General features: G+C 39.8%; 1 protein-coding gene across 1 annotated transcript; it reads right to left on the bottom strand.

Moving 5' to 3' along the window:
- Window positions 1–19,087: 19,087 nt before the first annotated feature.
- Window positions 19,088–20,095, bottom strand: LOC148121003 (histone H3.3A-like). The gene has a single exon (XM_087910694.1). It carries the CDS (start codon window positions 20,020–20,022, stop codon window positions 19,612–19,614), a length of 411 nt encoding a protein of 136 aa, XP_087766820.1. The 5' UTR covers window positions 20,023–20,095; the 3' UTR covers window positions 19,088–19,611.
- Between the last annotated feature and the right edge of the window lie 245 nt (window positions 20,096–20,340).

Genomic DNA, 20,340 nt, shown 5'->3' with positions numbered 1-20,340 from the left:
TTAACAACTATAGTCAGAATTCAAACTCTACGTATAAATTAGCAAGTGCTGGTTGTTTACAAAAGAATCTTCTAATTTTTAAGTATGTATGTATGCATGTGTGTGCAGTACCCTTGGAGTCCAGAGGGGGTTGTGGATCCTAGTCTAGGCTTCTATTACAAGCAACCTGGGGAGCAAAGGGTTTGTTTTCAGCTTACAGTTTACAGTCCACAAGGAAGGGCAGTCAGGGTAGGAACCTGGAAGCAGGAACTGAAGCAGAAGCTATGGAAAAACACTGATTATTTTCCTGCTCCTCCTGTCTTTTTTTTTTTTTAAAAGATGTCTTTCTTTTACATCTCAGGACACCTAGCCAGGGATGACACCACCCACAGTGGATTGAGTCCTCCTACATTAATCATTTATGAAGACAATGGCCCACAAACTTTCCTACAGGCTATTCCCACTGTTTAAAACTTCTCTCCTGTCCTACAGACAAACACTGATATCAACTGTGAAGCTTAAAATCAAAGTCCTGCATGCTAACCTCCATCTCAGAGTCCAAGAGAAAAGGGTGTGGGTGGTAGGAGAGCAGAATGGACAAACCAAGGACTTTGGGGGATTAGGGTCAAAAGGTGAAAAGAGAGACACGATCATACCTGATCATGAATGCTCAGCTGGGGAAGAGGAAGAACAAGTGATATGAAACAGACATGCTCCAAAAGGCATGCACTCTCCCGTGTGCCTCAGTGTCTTGCTGGACAACATGAAGAATACGAAGTCATCATGGTTGTGTGATGTGGAAGACGAGCGGATAATTTTCAGCTGCTGATATGGGAGCGACACATGCCATGAGCTTGTGTTGTGCTGACCTCAATCTGAAATGGGTTCTGTGGCTTAATAGCATGGTCTTTGTAATTTTGTGTTTGGGGCTACTAACACCCATCCTTCCAATTCTATCACAGGTCTGTCCTGCCCAAATTAGAGAAGAAAAGGTATAAAAGTTTCCCCTTCCTCCGAAAAGCTCTGATGGCAGCATGCACACTTCATTTCTTCCATTATGTCACCTTAGGTCTAATTAGGAGAGGATGCATTGGTAGTATCCTTCCTTGTCCATTCCCTGAACACAGAATACAGATGTACTTCCTGTTTTCAGAGATTTTGGGCTGTTTGGAAATTGTACTTAAGAGAAAAGGAACTTTCAAATCCATTACCTGAGTGTCAATAACTTGGACTCTGAGGAGATTCATAGCTAACTTTTAACTTTAGACCTAGTAATTAATTTCCATTTAATAGTTAGTCACTTATATAATTTTATACTTATTTGTGTTTTCTATTTCTCTTTCTGATTATGAGATACTTCAATTTTCAAAAATTATTGTAGAGAAAGTAATCTATAACCCCTTATCCTTTCCTAGATTGAAAAAAATGCTTATGTTTTTGCCTCTAGATTATTTTTAAACATAGAAAATGAGGTAAGATTCTGTTAAATAGACCTCCTCATTGTTTTCAAACTCTTCCATCTTTTAAAATTAGTGCAAATGTGTTTTTCCTAGAGCTTGTTTCTTAATACTTCTATTATGCTTCTAAATATTTAAAATAATATAATATTGGTCTGCATGCTTAAATATTTCATACAAATGGTATCATACTGTGAGTGAGTGGAATTTATCCTAGGAATGAAAAGATAATTTTAACAATTGAAAATCTATTGTTAGGATCTATTTCATAAAGTGTTTAATGAATAAACATCAGATAATCATTTGTATATTGCAAATGCATTTGAAAAAAAAAAAAGACTCAACATGCATCCAGAACACAGTTCTCTTCAGTCTATCAATGTCTCATGCTAGTCCAGAGCTTCTTAGATCTAGCACTATCGATATTATGAGTAGAATCATCAAGTTTCCTCCCATTGGGAACAAGGAGCTTCAGCTTTTTCCTATACTTTTTCAAAAACACTTTCAGTAACTGTCCTGGCTTGATCGTGGTGATGTTGCGGACAGCAATGATGCTCTTGATGTCGACACTGACGCTGATGAGGGCAGAATGATATTGTTTTCATATGCATTTAAAAAGCGCTTGTGTTCTTAGGCAATCCCTCGGCCCTTTTCCATTCATCAGACACCTTCTGCTCCAGCAGTCATTTGCTCCCAGGAAACAAGCCATGGCAAAAATGACAGGGACCTAAAGAAAAGGCAAATTCCTACAGAATGCAAGGGGAGAAGATATCCTGGGCAGAACAAATCGATTTGTGTGAGAAAGGATGAAGTTTAAGATTTTCCACTTTGTTCTCAAACAGATGTCTTATACTAAGTGAATAAAAAGAGATGGCGCTATTACAAGGAAGATGGGAAGTAAGACAGGCCCAAGACAGAGCAACTAGACAGACAGCAAAAGCTCATTCCAAGGAGAGATGAGACAACTTCCAGGTCCTTCCATCTTCCTTGAGGTATTCGATTATAGCTGCACTAACCCTACACTCGTAGAAACCAAGCAAGAATGTGTTTAAGCAGTGCTGACTGTAGACCACACTCAAGTCCCCAACGGTTGATCATCTCCCATCTGTGTCCAGCAGGCAACTCCCAGACTGCTAAGTTGCCTGTATATTCACTATTTCTAGGTTCCCAATGGGTACTGTACCTATCTGTGACCTGGAGACTGCAGGATGTATTGTTGCCTAGACGGGCAGCCTTCCTGTCCACCTAGATAGCCAATGTTCATGGCAACGGTTGAAAACGTCTGCCAAAGATTCTTGTGTTGAAGACTAAGTACCCAGTGAAGCAATGTTTGGAGATCAAATTTAGGGGATGTCATTGGCTCTGATTTCATCAGTGGATTAATCCACTGTGTGGACTATATGGAGGCAGAGGAACCTGTAGGAGAAAGAACCTCATTAAGGAAAGGTCATCAGTACAGTAGTGTTTACTTGGAGGGTATATCTCATCCTCTCATCCTTGGCTACACTCATTGCCTCCTGCCTGCCATATAATGGTGTGGGAGATCCTTCTGTCTGTGTGTTGCTTTTATTGGTCAATGAATAAAGAATTGCTTTGATCCTATGGCAAGGAGGAACAGAACTAGGTAGGGAAAGCTAGGCTGTATGCTGGGAGAAAGAAGGACGGAGTTAGAGAGAAGTGATGGAGCCACCAGAGACAGATGCTGAGAACTTTAGCTGGTAAGTCACAGCCACATGGCAATACACAGATTAATATAAATGGGTTAAATAAATATAAGAGTTCTCCAATAAAAAACTAAAACAATGGGACAAGCAGTGATTTAATTAATACAGTTTCTGTGTGATTATTTCGAATCTAAGCTAGCTGGGTAGCCGTAAACCAACAAGCAACCTTCCTCCAACAATATTATGAGCAGCTTTGCTCTCCAACCAAAATAGAATAGAGCCAAGTGATCATTGTATTAAACTTTAGAGACTATGAGCCCAAATGGGCTTCTCTTACTGTAGTTACCTCATGTTTTTTGTTACAATGTAGGGCATGCTAACACATCCATGATATTTTAAAGAAAGAGTAAGTGAAGAAACCATAAAGTGTTCCTTTCCTCATATTTAGATAAATGTTCCCAAGAGATCATGCTGTGTTATTATTTTTGCAGTATTTACTATTTTTATCATCACGACTAGTATCTGATGCTGAGCAAGTCACATAACCTGCCTACGTCTCATTTCTTCAACAGTGCATGATCCAAAGTCACCCACCTCTAAAATTTTACGATGTTCCTCCCCTCTCTCCTTTCCCACAGATTAACTGTTCTTCATAAATATGTAGTAACTGCTTGAAAAATATTCGGATGTCATCAGTTTTAAGTCACGAAAGATTGAGATGTAAAAAGCAAAATAAAAATGAAAAGTTGGGCTACTTTATCAGACAGCCTGAAGTGACTGCCAGAGAGAACTTTCTTGGAAAATGCCAAATTAATGGCAGTTTTACTGTTTTTTTTTCCTCACTTCCTTTGCCTTCATCTGCTATGATTTTTAAATAGTGCCAACACCTGAGGCCCCAGAGTACTGAAGGTGCAATAGATCTCTCAGGATTTTACAATCAACAGTGTAATGCTTATCAGGAATGGCAAAATAAGTGACACTGTCATTTTGGGGGGAAAAAGGCCTGGGTTTCTGAGAGGGTAAATAATCATCCCCATGGAATTGTGAAGTGGAGAAGTTGAAATTCAAAGCCAGGATTTCAAAGCACATGGTCATGGTGGTGAAAGACATAAACATGTCCCCTGTAAGTTTTACTTGTTGCATGCCCATTGACTCACCTGCTGGTTCACTTGGAAGGCCAAAGAGAAGGGCTTGTGTTTTACATACCGGTTGGATAGTTTCTATCCCCATTTCCTTCCTTCAGAAAACTCATTGTCATTGGAAAGATTTACTAGAGGGAATATTTTTGCAAATTATAGAAGTGCAGAATGTACTAAGTAGTTCACACCCCTGCTGTATGGGCTGAGTCCCTGATTCACCTTAAAATGCATTCCCAGTGTAGAGTCAAACTCAAAGGGACTATATTAAAAAATGAGTCACTCATCTTTGAGAACTAATTTTAAGTGGTTAGAAAATGAGAAAGTCTGTGCAAATATGCTACCGGTTATTAAATCCTGATTTGAAATACACAGCAAATGGCTGTGGGTAAATATCATCACAGGATGATAATTATTCAAATTCATCCAGCTCCCACACTGCCCAGGCTCCGCTCAGAAATATCACAGAACCAGGGTCTTCTAGAGTTGACTATTTACTGCAGTAACGACAAAAAAACTTAAAAGGAAAATGACTGTCCCATTTTGCTATATGATTTTTAAAATGTGTGTGAAAACTTTTACAAGCACAGTTAAGATAAAGAACAAAGTCAGAGCAAAACAATGAACAACATTTGGGACACAAATAGAGCTGCTATTTGTAATAGGGAAATTCTCATCATAGGCAAAACAACATAACTGAAAAATAGGTGGAGATCTTCAATGCAGGGCTGAAAAGATGACTCGGTTGTTAAGAGCACTTGCTACTTTTGCAGAGCACACACGGTAGCTCACAACTACCCATAATTCCAGATCCAAAGGAAATGACACCTTCTTCTGGCCTCTGCCAATAGGTGCTGGACACCAAAACCAGATTTTTGTCAGCATTATCATGAACAGCTACTCTTACCTGCTGAGCCATCACTCTAGGCCCCAAACAAACACATCTTCAAGTACAAGTGATCAAAGATATCATGATCAATTATCAACGGAGAAGAAAATTCCAGTCACTGGTAAGTCAAGACACATTAAAACAGTATGTAGCTATTTTGCCTTTCAGTTTAACAAGGATTGAAAGCATGTAACACAGAGTGTCTCTGAACATGCAGGGGCACAGGCTCTCTCCAAGACTGTTAATGCAATGTTTATAAATGTTTAAATGTGCTCACCTTCTGCCTGTGTAAATATTGAATATCTGTTTAAGGATACTTAGGCTTCTTTATGAACACTCGCCACATCAAACATTTGAGGGAAAACACATGATTATTATTAAGAAACTGACAAGTCATAATTAATTCTCAAATAAAATACTGTGTGGTCTCCAAAATACTGTGTGTGTACCTTTGGGCATGTGCGTATAATTGAGGATTGCAGGTATGGTAGTATGGAACTGTTCATAAGGAATTAGTCAGCAGTAATTATAAAACTTTATCATACCAATTAGTAATAATAATTATGGCTATTGTTGCAAATTTCAGTACTGAAAAGTTCCTACGAATATAAAAGTTAACTTTCCAAAGGTGGCAATCTTCTGGAATTGTAATTGAAGAAAAATGTTACTGTGTCCTGTAAACACTTCTGCATGATTTCGGTTTTTGATAATGAATAGGCCTTATTTTCCCTTCAATTAGACAAAGCCAGGGGCTGACAGATGGCTCAGTACTTAAAAGCACATATTGCTCATGCAGAGTTCAGTTCCCAGCAGCCTCATCAGATGGCTCACACCACCTAGAGTTCTAGCTCTAGAGATTCCAATGTTCTTTCCAAGTCTTCTTCGGCTTCTGCACTCATGTGCATATACTCACAGTGCTTGCACACATACATGCACACGTGCATGCACACACATGTATACACACACACACACACAAATCTTTGAAAAGAAAATAGGCTGAAGATAGTTTCAAAAGAATTGATCATATCACCATTTTACTTTTGAAGGCTTGTGGCCTGTGCTTGAGAAAGCGAATGAATCCAGGTGCTAGGAAGAATCATTTGATTTCTGAATGACGACTATTCAGTTTCTATAGAGGAAATTTAGACAGATCATTTCAGTGGGATTAATTGAATCATATTAGTTGGATATGTGTGTGTGTGTGCCTATGTGCGTGACCACATGTGTATGCACATACAGTTGTTCGTGAATGTGTGTATGTGTTCTGCATGTGTTCATATGTGTACATGCATGTGTGCACTCATTTTTGTGTTTTGATATGCATTTGTATGTGTTTAACTAGTTAGGCTGAGAAATTTATGATTATAGAAAATTATTCCTTTTCACATTTTAAGTCATTTAGGCTTTACTGGGCATCGTGTTATAGATGAAACTGGTCCGTAAAATAAATAGCCCGTGACGTCTGCCCTACTTTCCTGGACAGCTGTGCAAAGTGAATGAGTCAGTAAGGAAGAAGCCACTGTGAATGAAAAGAACGGTAGAAGGTGCAGTTTTCTGTGACTTCAGAAGGCTCGCAAACAATATGTCAGCATGGTAACCAAAGATGAGTGATTGGCTCCACGACTTTTTTCAGAACTTCATATCTTAATTGCATCTACAGACAGAGTCAAGATCACTGCATCTGCTGCAAACTATGTGTCAATCATCTGATGACCTTATGATAGCATGGACTCATTAGGAAAAGTTGAACCGAATCCCAGGGGCTAAAAATTAGACTTCAGAGAGCAGTGTTATAACCAATATCAGCCACGTGTCATCCAAACACTTTGCTGGACTGCACTGCCTGCTCTGTGTTAGTGTTTAAGGAGGAGTTGTCATGGGTATCAGCATGGTTTCTATATCTCAGGAGAGTCAAAACGTAGGGCAATTCTTTTTTTAATAGCTAACATTTCTCATTTATTTGTTTTGCATTCTGGCCTTAGTTTTCCTTCTCAATTCTTAATGAATCAGATAAACAGGGATGAAATAAGCACTCTACTGCTATCAGACAGATTTGGCGAAGTCAGAAATGTTATGTTCAGTATGGCTTCCCTGCCCAACCGACATGAACCCAATACTCATTTTCACATTCCTCTCCCCATATTTTCTTATGCAGATAATTATAAACATCATTTCCTCAAGAGGTCAGAGGGCAGTGATGCTTCCATGTAATACTGCTGAGTCTCTTTTTCCTGGCAAAAGAGTCAAAAGAGCACGTCAATCTTTTAGCTTTCTCTTGAAGGGAATGCATGTGAATTACCTGGATCTGTGGTGGCCTCCATGAAGTCATGAGGAAAAAGCTTATAAAATCATAGGCACTGGCCAACATATCATGAAATTGCCTAACAGGAAGCATTGTTATCTCTCTTTCCAAGATTCCTGCCCAGTTAGAATAATCAGCTCTTTTTTAGATTAGTCAGTATTCCATGGATTTCCTGTTCCGTGTTACTGTTAAAACATCACTATAAATCTAAGCATCACATTACTAAAATGTAAAGTAGAGACAGGGATGCCTATCTTACAACAATATATGCACAGGTATGCAAATGGTACACAGACAAGGATAAAACCCATGACACATCAATTCAGCCACTACTGAAATGCCTGTCGTCAGAAGGGCTCACCTGACAGCCTATGCAACCACTGCCTCATTCCACTCTAGCCACTTAATTGTTCTCCACACTGATTTGTATCAAGAATAGAATATGACATCAATTATTTATCGACTTCTTGTCTGGGCTCTTCAGGAGGCCAGAAACTTCATTGTGTTTATGACTGTAATTTCAGTACTTGAAATTGTACTTAGTGTGTAATTCCCATTTGATAAATATTTATCAGTTAATGAATGAGCAAATTAATGTATGTAAAATGTTTAGCATATTAACACACACATAAATGAGAATGGTTGTAACTGTTGTCACAGATGATAATGGTTACAGAGCAAGTAAAACCAATGAGAGAGAGAGAGCTGTAAAATATGATCATCCCGACAGAGGATGCGTAAACAGGCAGAGGAAGTGCAGACCTTTACGGGCTGTCTATGTCCCTAGGTGAAGAAGACATCTCTAGTCCAGCTCCTCCTAAGTTTGGGATTCCTGTATTTTCTATATAAGGTCTCACTACATTACTCCAGCTGTTCTCAATCTCCTGGACTCCACAGATCCTCCTACCTCTGCTTCCCAAGTAGCTGGAACCAGATGTGTGTCCCACTATGCACATATCCATGCCAATTGTCCTTCCTTGCCTGGCATGGCGGTGCCTGCCAACATTTATAGGCCTGTCATCTAAACATATGGGATGTGGACGCAACATGTCAGGCGTTCAAGACGATCCTTAGCTGCTGTAGAGTGAGTTGGAAGCCACCCTGGGCTACAGGAGACTATCTCTTAAAAAGCACAAGATGTATTATATAAACTGATCAGATTGTACTTATATATTAAGAAACAAATACAGAAATATATCTACATATAACCACAATTCAAGAAATAGAGGCCATGAACACGAGAGAGAGCACGGGTGGTGGTGCATGTGAAGGGTTAGAGTGAGGAAGAAGAAAGCGGAAATATGGTTATATTTAAGTTTCAAATATGTATATATTTACAATATATGATACATGTATATCACACACATATATCACATATCACAGAAAATAGAAAGAAAGGATTGCCACTCTTTGGCTGTTTGTAGGCTGTGACTGGAAAGAACATAACTCTGGTGGCATCATCAAACGAACCAAGAGAGAGGGCGATAGGGTGGGAGAGAGGGAGCTGTCTGTCTGTTGTAAGACAGAGTCTCTCCATGTTGTCCTGTCTGTCCTGGAATTTACTATGAAGATCAATGTGGCCATGAACTCATAGAGATTAGTGTCTGCCTCCTGAGATTAAAGGCATGTGCCACCATGCTATTCTTGGTGACAGGATTATAAAACAATGAATGAACTTAAGTTTTTTTTTTAAAAAAAACTCATTTATTTTTAACTCAAGAATAAAATACACAAAGAATCTTAGAGGCCACCTAATTAATTTCTTCCTTATGGAACAAATGCCAAACTTGATAGGATTTAATCATTCTAACCAGTGTCTTAAGGGTGTTGAATGGTTATTTACAGTGATAGCATTTTCAAGAGTGTAATACTGATGATCGACTGGGGGCAGGGGCTGAATGAGGCATTTATCATCCACTGGATGATTTCATTCCCATCACAGTGTTCCCATTGCATCCTCAAGAAGCAGGCTAGAAATTATACTTAGCTAAAAACTCTTAGATACTGAGAATTTGGGATGGGGCATCAGATGCCTTGAGAGACAGGCCTCATTCCCTGGCACCCTGTGTGTGCTGTCCCCATATGGCATGACTCAGGCCTAATACATTAAAACAAAACAAACCCCAACAAACTACTAACAACCAGCATTTCCCTCAAACGTTTTTGTTTCGGAGACAAGGTTTCACTGCATAGCCCTGGGTGATCTAATATTTATTTATTTAGCGGGGATGAGGATGGTGATGGACATAGGGGCATATGCCACAGTGAGACATGTGTACAGTACTGAGTAAAACTCGTTGCAGCCATTTCTACCCTTCTGCTATGTGAGTACTGGGGATTGAACTTGGGTTATCAAGTCGGCAGCCAGTGCCTTTACCTGCTTAGCCATCTCAAGAGCCCTTTTCTCACATCCTGAAGGATGCATTCTCAGCTTTGCAGGAGTTCCTACAGGGAAAAAAAAAACCTGTAAACTACAATTATATTCTAATGGAACACCTTTGCTCACCAGCACTCTATGGGGACAGACCTTACAAGCTCATGCAAATTTATATTAGTTAGCACTGTTGGCCCATCTCTAGTTCATCAATAGGATAACAATCTCATAGGTTCAAATGGCACATTGTTACAATAAAAATTAGATGTGTCCCCTACAGACCTAACAACCCTGAATGAACAGTGTGAACATGGAAATTCACCAAAATGCATCCTTTATAAAATCAAGGTAATATGATTTAAATGTTCATGAATATGGGACAAAAATTAAAGGATCTTCATAGTATATCACAGAAACAGTATAAGTCCTTAAAAAGGATAGCTTATATCCACATACATTAGATAAATTTGAAGAACATGTTATGTGGATTGGGGGAGCTATAAGAAGATAAAATAGGCCTGGAAGATGGCTCAGTGGGAAGGGCACTGGCTACACAGCCTGGACACCTGACTTTGAATCTCCAGCACCCACCTAAAGTGCCTGGATGGCTGTGTGTACCTGTAACCCTAGTATTACCGTGGTCAGAGAGGAGCATCTCTAAAGAATGCTCATTGGTCATCTAGCTCAAGGAAACCCTGTCTCAAAGAGATAAGGCTTATAAATCAGGATACTCAACAATTCCATCATTCTCCTCTGGCCTACACATCTGTGCATGCTCTACCCATCCCTCTGCGTGCCTGCAACCCACATGTACCACATAGACACTCATACAGACAATAAAATAAAGAAAATGTTCCCATGAAAGAACTGTACATGAGAGCTGCATTTTGCTCTATGAACTAGTTAATGTCTGCTTGTCCATTCAGCACACATGGGGAAGACATGTACCCATCACTCACAGGCTGAAAATGAGTTGGTCTGTAGTGATGTCAGTGAAAATTTCTTTTCTTTTCTACTATCTTCATTTTATTCCCCACCCCCACCCCGAGATGATAGGGTCTCGCATTGTAGCAAAGACTGGCCCTGAATGCAGGATCTTCTGGCTCAATCTTCTATGAACGAATTATGGGCATTATAGGCTTTCCCACCCCATGTGTTCCTTAATTTTTATAATCACATGGATTTTACATAAAGGATATCTTTGAATAGCTTTGCATAGTAACAACCATAACTATACCAAGAATACTATCCAGAGGCACCCACGTGCCCTGTGTAACTTTACTCTGTCCCCGCCTAACTCGAACTTAATTCCAAGAACAATGTGTCCATTACTCTGGATAGGCAGTTGACAGACTGGAAGCTCAGCAACTGATTGTTGAGGTAAGAACAGAAAACATACATTCCCACCTGCTTCCTTCACCACCTTAGCTTGACTCTGAAGGAGCGACAAACGTTTCAAAGCCCATTGAGTGACTGCCACCTGCAATGTGGGAACCATCTACAGTTTGGGAACAGTCCTCAGAAGAGAAAGAATAGGAGCCTTTATGTTGATAGTCATTTCTTCATGAGAGGGATACAACAGAGCTCTGTGGGAAGCTAAAACACGTCCATGGGGTGCGTTGAAACACGGGGATCAAAAGCCATCAATGCTCAGGTATGAGAGAGATGAAAGTAGTCTGAGACCGTACCTCTAAACATCTCCAGGCTCCTACTTGGAGAAGCTCTGCACCATGCTCACCAAATTAAGAGGAAATGGGTTGAGAAGATCAAGGTAGTGAAAGCAAATGGTCTTGTCACTCCCGACTGCCCCAGAAGTCATTGCTGAGTGTATCCCACGGTATAATAAATAAAACTGATTGGCTGTGTGGCGGAGAACATTGCAGAAACCTGGAGCGCCTTTAAAGGCCACTGTGCTGAGCCAGGAGTATTAAAAAGTGAGGCATTTCCTCGCTTCACATTTAAATGCGGCAGCTTGGGAGAGAAACCGTACTTGAAATGGATAGGAGTAATTTCCCATCGTTATGGAAACCCTAAACAACCCCTGACTGCTTAGGCTCTCATCTCGTAGCATCCCGGTAAATTGCAGTTATTTGTTCCAAACAAACAGAAAGGCCCGTGTGATAATGGAGCAATTTAGGGCTGGGAGAATATGACACCTGTAATTCAATTTCATGGCAGCGGGTTTCCCAACATGCTTATAACACGGGAACCGTCTCTCTGAGTGTGACAGCTCCGCTCTTCCTAAGGTGGGGACTCGGAGGATAAGTGGACTCCAGTGGACAGAGGCACTCACCACAGGCTGGCATTAACTCAGCCTGGTTCCCCCTCGTGCTGACATGCACTAGTTCTTCAGGGGAGAGGGAGAATCAGGGTTCCTAACACTGACGGTGTAGTGAAGACAGACTGTGAGAAGAGAAAGCTCCAGAACAAAACTGGCAGCCAATTATCACCATCCACAATAAGGCACTGAAAGAGGCAGGCCCATCCACACCACACATGAGTGCATATTAACATCTAAGTCATCCTTTGAACACAAACTAAAGACAAAACAGTTTTCAGCAGCAGCAGTCACTTAAAAATTGGATCTGTAAAATGAAGCTTTGATCCCAGTGTTGATCCCAGTGACTTCTAGGTAGCATTAATAGTAATTAGTAGTGATAGTAATAGTGTTTGTAGTAACACCAGTGAGCACGCAGTATTAACAACATTCAGTGGATTTTCACAAGGGTCAAACTGAAGAGTCGTTATCATCTCTTACATCAAACATCCAAAGTCACATAGCTGATGAGTCCGGAGCTAGCAATCCAAACACTGGCTAGCTGACCCGAGCTTTGAGTGTATCTTGTTTTCTCAAAATATAACCAAACATCTCAGGAAAAATCTTGCCAAAATGTTGTTAGGAAAGCCAGGCGAATTTTGTCAAGCATTTATGGACTTCTGTCTTACACATCTTCTTACTAATTGCTCTCATCAACTCGGCAGTGAAGAAAACTATTCAGTCCTCATTACAGAGGACACGGTGATGCAAACAGGTATTCACCCAGTCTCACACAAGGTAGTCAGAGAACCTTAACATGTAAAAATAGCCTAAGCCTTGTTTTTCATTAGGTTCTGGGAGACTGGATTGATGTTGGCCTTCAGAGCTCTGAAGTGAAGATTTTGGCTTGACACAGACTGGTTGGGCATGTGCTAAAAGTGAGGTAGTTCTGTTGGACTTGGAACGTGTATGTAGAATTTGACACTTTGAGGAACTTCTTGTTTACATCAGAGCATTTACAGAGAAATGTCTTTATAAAGCGAGTTCATGGTGGAGTAAGTGGCTTCGTAGATTCGCAAAGTTTTAAAGGCAGGAGCCTGGGGCTAGAACTCAGTGTGGAGGGCTTGATAGCATATAGAAGGTCCTGGGTCGATTCCCAGAGATACTTAAAACAATAAAAGCAATTTTGTATGAATAAAAGAAGCAAAGCTTATATCAAATATAAACCAGGCAGGCAAACTCTCTCACCTCAAGTTTTTCTGTGTATTTTCCTAAATTAGTTGAGAGTTAGAAGAGAATAAAAGTAAGGCATAAACAAGAACTTGCCAGTGTTCATGACTGAGATTGTATATACAGCATTCATTAGCTGCCAGAGACACAGGAGAGGATGTGAACTACGATGGGAATAAAAGACCAAAATAACCATAAAGTACCTCTGAAGCTTTAAAACACGTTGATGCATCCAAGGAGGGAGCTTTAAAATACAGGGTTGATGTATCACCAAGTCTTCTTAAGGCAAAGTGAAGGACTTGGAAGCAATATAGGTGTGTTGAAGTTTAGGACCACCACAGCCCCAACCTCTCCTCTTGTCCAGAACAGACATGGAAAAAACAAAACAAAAACAACAACAACAACAAAAAACAGCCTCACCTCTGAAAGGTAGATAAATGAGACTTCCTTCTCTCTGAACAACACCTTCATAGTTTCCACCTTAAATTAGACTGCCTAAACAGTTCCAGGAACATTGGCCTGGCAAGTAACTGACGGTTACATTGTCTCAGGGTTGAGGCTCCTGGAGACCAGGAATATTGATAAATCTGTCATTCCCTGGTACAGTAGCTGGAATATGGCAGGAACATAGGCAGGAATGAGTGGTCTTTTTCTAGCAGAGCAGGACAAATGCCTCAACAGTCAGCCATGAGCAGAGGAGTGCTTTTCCTAGAAACATGTAGGGAATTTGCCTAGAGTTTAGACTAAGAGACCCCAAAACCCAATCTTAATTCTGTCACTCATAACCTGTGCTGAAATCTCAGATCTGTACTTGAAGACCCAAATGTCCTCATCGATGCAATGAGGAACCTTAAGAGAGCACAAATGTATATAAGCAAATTAGCATCGTAGAGTACAGTAGAATAAATTAGAATATGGTTAGAACAAAATAGTATATTAGACTACACTAGCAAATCTATATTTGCTGCTAAGCATAAAATATATCTTAAAATAGATGCTCCAGAAAATGTTTTTTCATCCTGTCTTTCTTTCCTCTCTTCACGCCCAAGTACCTTAAAGGAGAAGCCTCACTTCTGGTCATACGTTCCTAGAAAACCAAAACGCATGGCTGTAGTTTCCTCGGATTCTAGCACTCACAATCTCCAGCATCTTCACCAGCTGCTTCTAAGGCAATCAGGTTAGGCACTATGAAGTTCATAGACGTGTGAAATAAAGATGGAGCATCTGCCATGACAGGAGAATATTGACTTCAGCGGGTTAGTTTTCACAGCTGTTGAGTATCCTGATTCAAGACATGCCGGTCACCTCTTTTTTACATAAGAATGATTTGGGATCAACAAAAACGAGAAACTTTCATGAAGCAATGAAGAAAGATGGGGGATTCTTTTTTTTTTTTTTTTTTTTTTTTTTTTTTTGAGTAAGGCGTCACATGCATTTGTGGGGGAGCGTTGTGAAACACATAGTCCCAGGGTTTCACTTCAGAATCTTTACAAGAAAGAGATAATAATGACACTGAATCTTTGCCCATGAGTTTTCTGTGTGGATTAAATAAACCATCACATAAGATACGATTAGAAGATCACTTGGAGATTGCTCAAGGATGTCTTCAATGCTATCAGTGTTTGAGATCAAACCATGAAATAGAGAAGGAACTTCCAAACTTAAAATAAGACTCACATCACAGGGATTTAATGACTTTCCAATTTATCCAGATCCTACATTTCATCGAGGTAAGTATTTTGAGGAAATGGCCAACAATGGACAATAAAATCACAATTACAAATTTTTAAAAAATGATTGACGAAAAGATAGGAAGTTGAGTTCTTTGTTTTCTTGGTGTTTATTTTTCACAGTTGTCTGCATATTCTTTCTGGGTGTTAAGCATCTGCCAGAGCTGTAGCTGGCAAAGACTTCCTGCCTTCTGTGTGCTGCCTCTTCACTTCGTGGATAGATTTTTTTTGCTCTGCAGAGAGCAGATTTTAAGTTCACTGAGGCTGGCCTTGGAGAGGTGGCTCGGCAGTTAAAGAGTGTTTGTTGCTCTGAAAGACGACTAGATTTTATTCGTAGTATCCACATCAGATGGCATACCTCCCGTACCTCCAGCTCTAGGGACACAGACACCCTCTTGAAAAGCAGTCCTAATTCCAGCAATGTTATTTTTGCTCATCTGCTAAAAAACATTTAAAGGCAGGGCGCTTCCACAAACCTTTGGAGGCGCACAAGAAATTCTGTCTTGTTTTTTCCCCCTCACTTTTATTATCCAGCTTTATCATAGAAACTTGGCTCAGAATATACTTGAACTGTTTCCAACAATCAGCGCTAACACCCAGAGACATGGATTTTCTGTCATCTTGGCTGTTGACATTGGTACCTGTCACATTGGCAAAGTAATTCCTAGGCTTATCTTTAGTGTCCTCTGCTCACCCTACATGATCCATGAAAGGTCGTTTTCCTTAATTTGAAAATAAAAAAAAACCAAAACAACAACAAAATATTCCTATTATTATCCTAGCATATTGAGAATAGTTTTCTATCCTTTTTCACTTTTTAAGTTCATTCTTTGACAGTTTCATGCATGTATTTATGATCCTTTGAGCACCCTCATCCATACTGTTCCCTCTTAATCTTGATGAACTTTTCCCTATACCACTTGCCCTTCGATATCTGTTTTATTTATTGTGATCTACTGATGTAATTGGGTAACCTGGTGGCTACACCACTCAGGAAAACGATAGCACCTCTGACAACCCTTAACTGCTGAAGCTTCTTAAGCCCCTTCCCCTCGTATTTGAATATTGACCTGACCAGTTTTGTCCAGGGGACTTACTCATGTAACCATAGCTACTGTGATTTTCTGAGTAGGATGGTCATGACTTGTCCAGAAAACAACTTCAAGTTTTTATATTCCTCCTGCCATTGTACAGCCATTTTCAAGCAGAAAAATAAAAATTTAACAAACAAAATTCAATTGTCATTCTACATATAATGGGCAAACATTTTGAGGAAAAAAAAACAGAGAAACAATCACAATTGTAATAGTTTGGAAAGAAAACCAAACCAAAAATCCCCTTGGAACAAACCTAAGGAAGTGAAAGACAGCTGCTACAATGGAAATTTGAAGAGACCGAAGGAGCAAATTGAGTCAGACAAGATGGGAAAAGATTCCATGCTAGTGGATCAGACGAATTAACATTGTGAAAAAATATAGACCATCCTACCCAAAGCAACCTTCAGATTCAATGCAATCATCACCAAAATTCCAATGCCATTCTTCACACAAATAGAAAAGAACAATCATAAAAACCCATCTTGAAGCCCAAATGACTCCGGCTAGCCAAAGCAACCCTGAGAAGAAAGAACAATGCCAGAGGTATCGTCATGCCTGAGTTCATACTACAGTACAGAGACATAATAGCAAAATCAGCAGGATACCGACAGAAAGACACCCATGGACTAAAATAGAGGATCCAGATAAAAACTCATTCAGCTAAAAACCACCTGAGCTTTGACAATGATTTTTGACAAAAATACATACTGGAGAAAAGACTGCCTCTTCAATAAGGGATAGAGGGAGAGCTACATATGTACATGTCGAAGAATGAAACTCTAGTCTTATTTCTCACCCTGCAGAAAACTAGATTCTAAATAGTCAAGCATCGTTTTAATCCCACACCTCAATTTTAATACACAAGACCCTTGGCTTTTATCAGCATGTCTCTTGAAACATTCCTCTAAAATAGAAGCTTCATTTTCTGCTCCCTCTGTGGCTCCTCATCCACTTCGTGGCATTTCCTGAGCCTGTTCTATCAATGCCCTCAGGCGGTGACCCACGCCACAGCCCCTCGCTTCTCTGCAATGTCCTGTCCCACTTGACAGAAGCACAGCCCAGCATTCTGCTCACATGTAATTCCCTGCTGTTCCCTTGATGAATCGTGACTGCTTTCTAAGATGTGAAAGGTTGTGGGCACAGTGACACACAGAAGCCACTTCACAAGGTGTTTTTGAGGACACTGTGCAGACTTTGACTTCAGAGTGATCTGTGTTAGCAGCAGGTCAGGGAGATGTGACAGGGACATTTGCATGCCATAGCCCACATAGGCTCGGGGCTACTCATGAAGACGAAAGTGCCACAAAGAATGGATCAGAACAGTTTCAAATGGGAGACACTTTAAAGGTTATCCCAGACCCTTGATAGAATCCTTTATTTAGGATCCATCAACACCACACATTTATAATGTGGGAAATTCAATACTTATGGGGATAAATTATTCACAAGAGAGAAGTAGCTTCAAATTCTGACCCTATCTTGATTGCTATGTGACCATCCATAGATCGAATAACCTTGCCAAACCTTACTTTTCTAATTTGCAATATAGAGTTCTAATGGTTCTTAGTTAATTTGATGCTGAGATGATTAAGTGCAATGAGGTATTTAACATAGACTTAGCACATGACAATTACTGGCACTGATCATTCTTATTATTAGAAAGTCTCCAAACCATAAATATTTATTTACTTGTCTTTTTAACATCTTGTACAAGTTTTTCTTCATGCATACTTACTCAAGTATCTATTATCTATTTACCTATGAATCTATCTATCTATCAATCATTTATTTATTCCTCCATCTACCCACCTAACTGTCTATGAGTAAAGCTCAAAACATCATTCTTTTTTCTTATGTGTAAAGCAACACTATTTGCTAGGGATAAGAACAAAGATTTTAGAATGCTAGTTTAGCATGGGTAGGCCTTGGATTCAATCCTCAGTAGCACATAAACAATACTTAGTGACGCATGCACTCAAGAGATGGAGGCAGGGGGAGCAGAAGTTCACGTCCATCCTCAGCTAAGGAGCAAACTCAATTCTGCCTTGGCTACATGAGATCCTGTCTCAAAAATCGAACAAAAACCTATCACTCTTTTTAATGATAGTCTTCATTATGTTAAATAGTGTGATTTAAAATAAGGATTTTACTAGTGATCCAACCATAGATTGAAGTAAAGTGATTACACTTTACTTCATAAACACTGTATTTCCTGGGTTGTGTTTTTTTTTGCTTGTTGTGTAAAGAGTGAGTCTTTCTAGGGAATGGTATATAAACAACATATAGATGGTTTATTGAATTTTTAAACTTCAGTAGTCCTTAGTAATAGCCACAAAGTTTATCTCTTTGTTGACTCTACTATTAAAAATTCCTGCCAATTAAATGCCAAAAGTACAACTGGTTATCTGGATATTTTATAGTGATGCTTCCTCCATCTATAGGAGAGCACGTTAAATAATTTCCTACTTAAAATGTGCAACTTAAAGCTGCAGTTGAATTAAAATAAGAAATGCTGATACTTGTCAACCAAGGAAGATTATTTTTAATGACAAATTGAAATGTAAATGCCTCCAAATTAGAATAAAATATATAGGATAATAAAATCTATGGAAAATTGTGAAACGAAGAGAATCATATCCATTGTTTCCCTTAAGAACTATTAACATTCTCCAAATATTAATTTTAATAACAGAGACACACTGGGAGGACTCTAAAGCTAGTTAGAGGAAGATCTGGGTGGTGTCTGATATTCGTAATGTATTGATAGAACATGAGAAATTTCCATCGATGAAATTAGTACAACAGAAATGTGTTTCTAAAACATTCACTCATTTTTTTTCAAGACAAGGTTTTTCTGTAGCTTTGGTCCCTGTCCTGGAACTAGCTCTTGTAGACCTTGAACTCACAGATATCTGCCTGCTTCTGCCTCCTGAGTGCTGGGATTAAAGGCATGCGCCACCACTGCCCGGCTCTTTTTTTTTTTATAGTTTAATGTATTTTAATAGCAAACTTACAGGAACAGCACAGAAGACAGACAACATTAAAAACATGTACTTGCATGTAGGACAACTCAGTTAGAAAAGTATAGTGAACGATGGAATCTACTGTATGATAAAAATGCTACAAACACCATTTAGTTGCCGTCAATAAGAAATTTACTTATTTTAAAAAAAATCCAAATGCTGGCATTGTCCAGAAAATTTTAACAGGTTTATTTATAATTGTTATAAAGTTGAACTGTTGAAATGTGTTCACTGAAACATTTTGCTTGCACTAATGCTTTACATCTTGCATTTATATTAAAAATTCACACACAAATGAAAATGGAAAAACTGCCAATACCTGATTTCTGTCCCCTATTTTTCCACTCGCAATCATATACTTAGGTACCTTTTGACCCCATGGAAAAAATATCTAACATTCAGAACTACTGATAACAGGAAGAAGAGGAAAAAAATTTTTTTGAGACTGAAATGTTTCCCCTCATAGTGGACTCTTAAGCACGTTCTCCGCGTATGCGGCGTGCTAGCGGGATATCTTTTGGCGTAATTGTTACACGTTTGGCATGGATAGCACACAGGTTGGTATCTTCAAAAAGGCCAACCAGATAGGCCTCACCTGCCTCCTGCAAAGCACCAATAGCTGCACTCTGGAAGCGCAGATCTGTTTTGAAGTCCTGAGCAATTTCTCGCACCAGATGCTGGAAGGGGAGTTTGCGGATCAGAAGTTCAGTGGATTTCTGATAGCGTCTGATTTCACGGAGTGCCACAGTACCAGGCCTGTAACGATGAGGTTTCTTCACCCCTCCAGTAGAGGGCGCACTCTTGCGAGCGGCTTTTGTAGCCAGTTGTTTCCTGGGTGCTTTACCACCGGTGGATTTACGGGCAGTCTGCTTTGTACGAGCCATGGTATGGGCACCTCCTTACTTACCCCCCTTCTCCTTCGGCTGGAGCTCGGCAAGCGAGAGGCGGCGTTGGCGTTAGAGAACACAATTCTCAAGCATTCATTCTTAAAAACTCAAAATATTCTTTTTCTTCCAACCCATTCCTAGCACATGCTCAAGGCTCAGAGAACATTGTTAAGAGGAGAAGGGAGGATCATAAGACCCGGATACCAGGGATGAGGGGCTGTGAAGTGCTACCTTGTAGGCATTATGTGGTGAGAACACTCACAAAATCCCAAGAGCTGGAATGGTCTGCGAGGACCTGCATAAGAGTAAGCCCAT

The sequence above is a fragment of the Myodes glareolus genome, chromosome 9 (genome assembly GCF_982192425.1).
Source record: "Myodes glareolus chromosome 9, mMyoGla1.1, whole genome shotgun sequence".
Lineage (NCBI taxonomy): Eukaryota > Metazoa > Chordata > Mammalia > Rodentia > Cricetidae > Myodes > Myodes glareolus.
The sequence above is the reverse complement of the archived record's forward strand: the minus strand, read 5'-3'. Positions and strand labels throughout refer to the sequence as shown.

Coding starts and splice junctions, on each gene's coding strand:
- LOC148121003 (XM_087910694.1), bottom strand. CDS start 20,022: ATGGCTCGTACAAAGCAGACTGCCCGTAAATCCACCGGTGGTAAAGCA.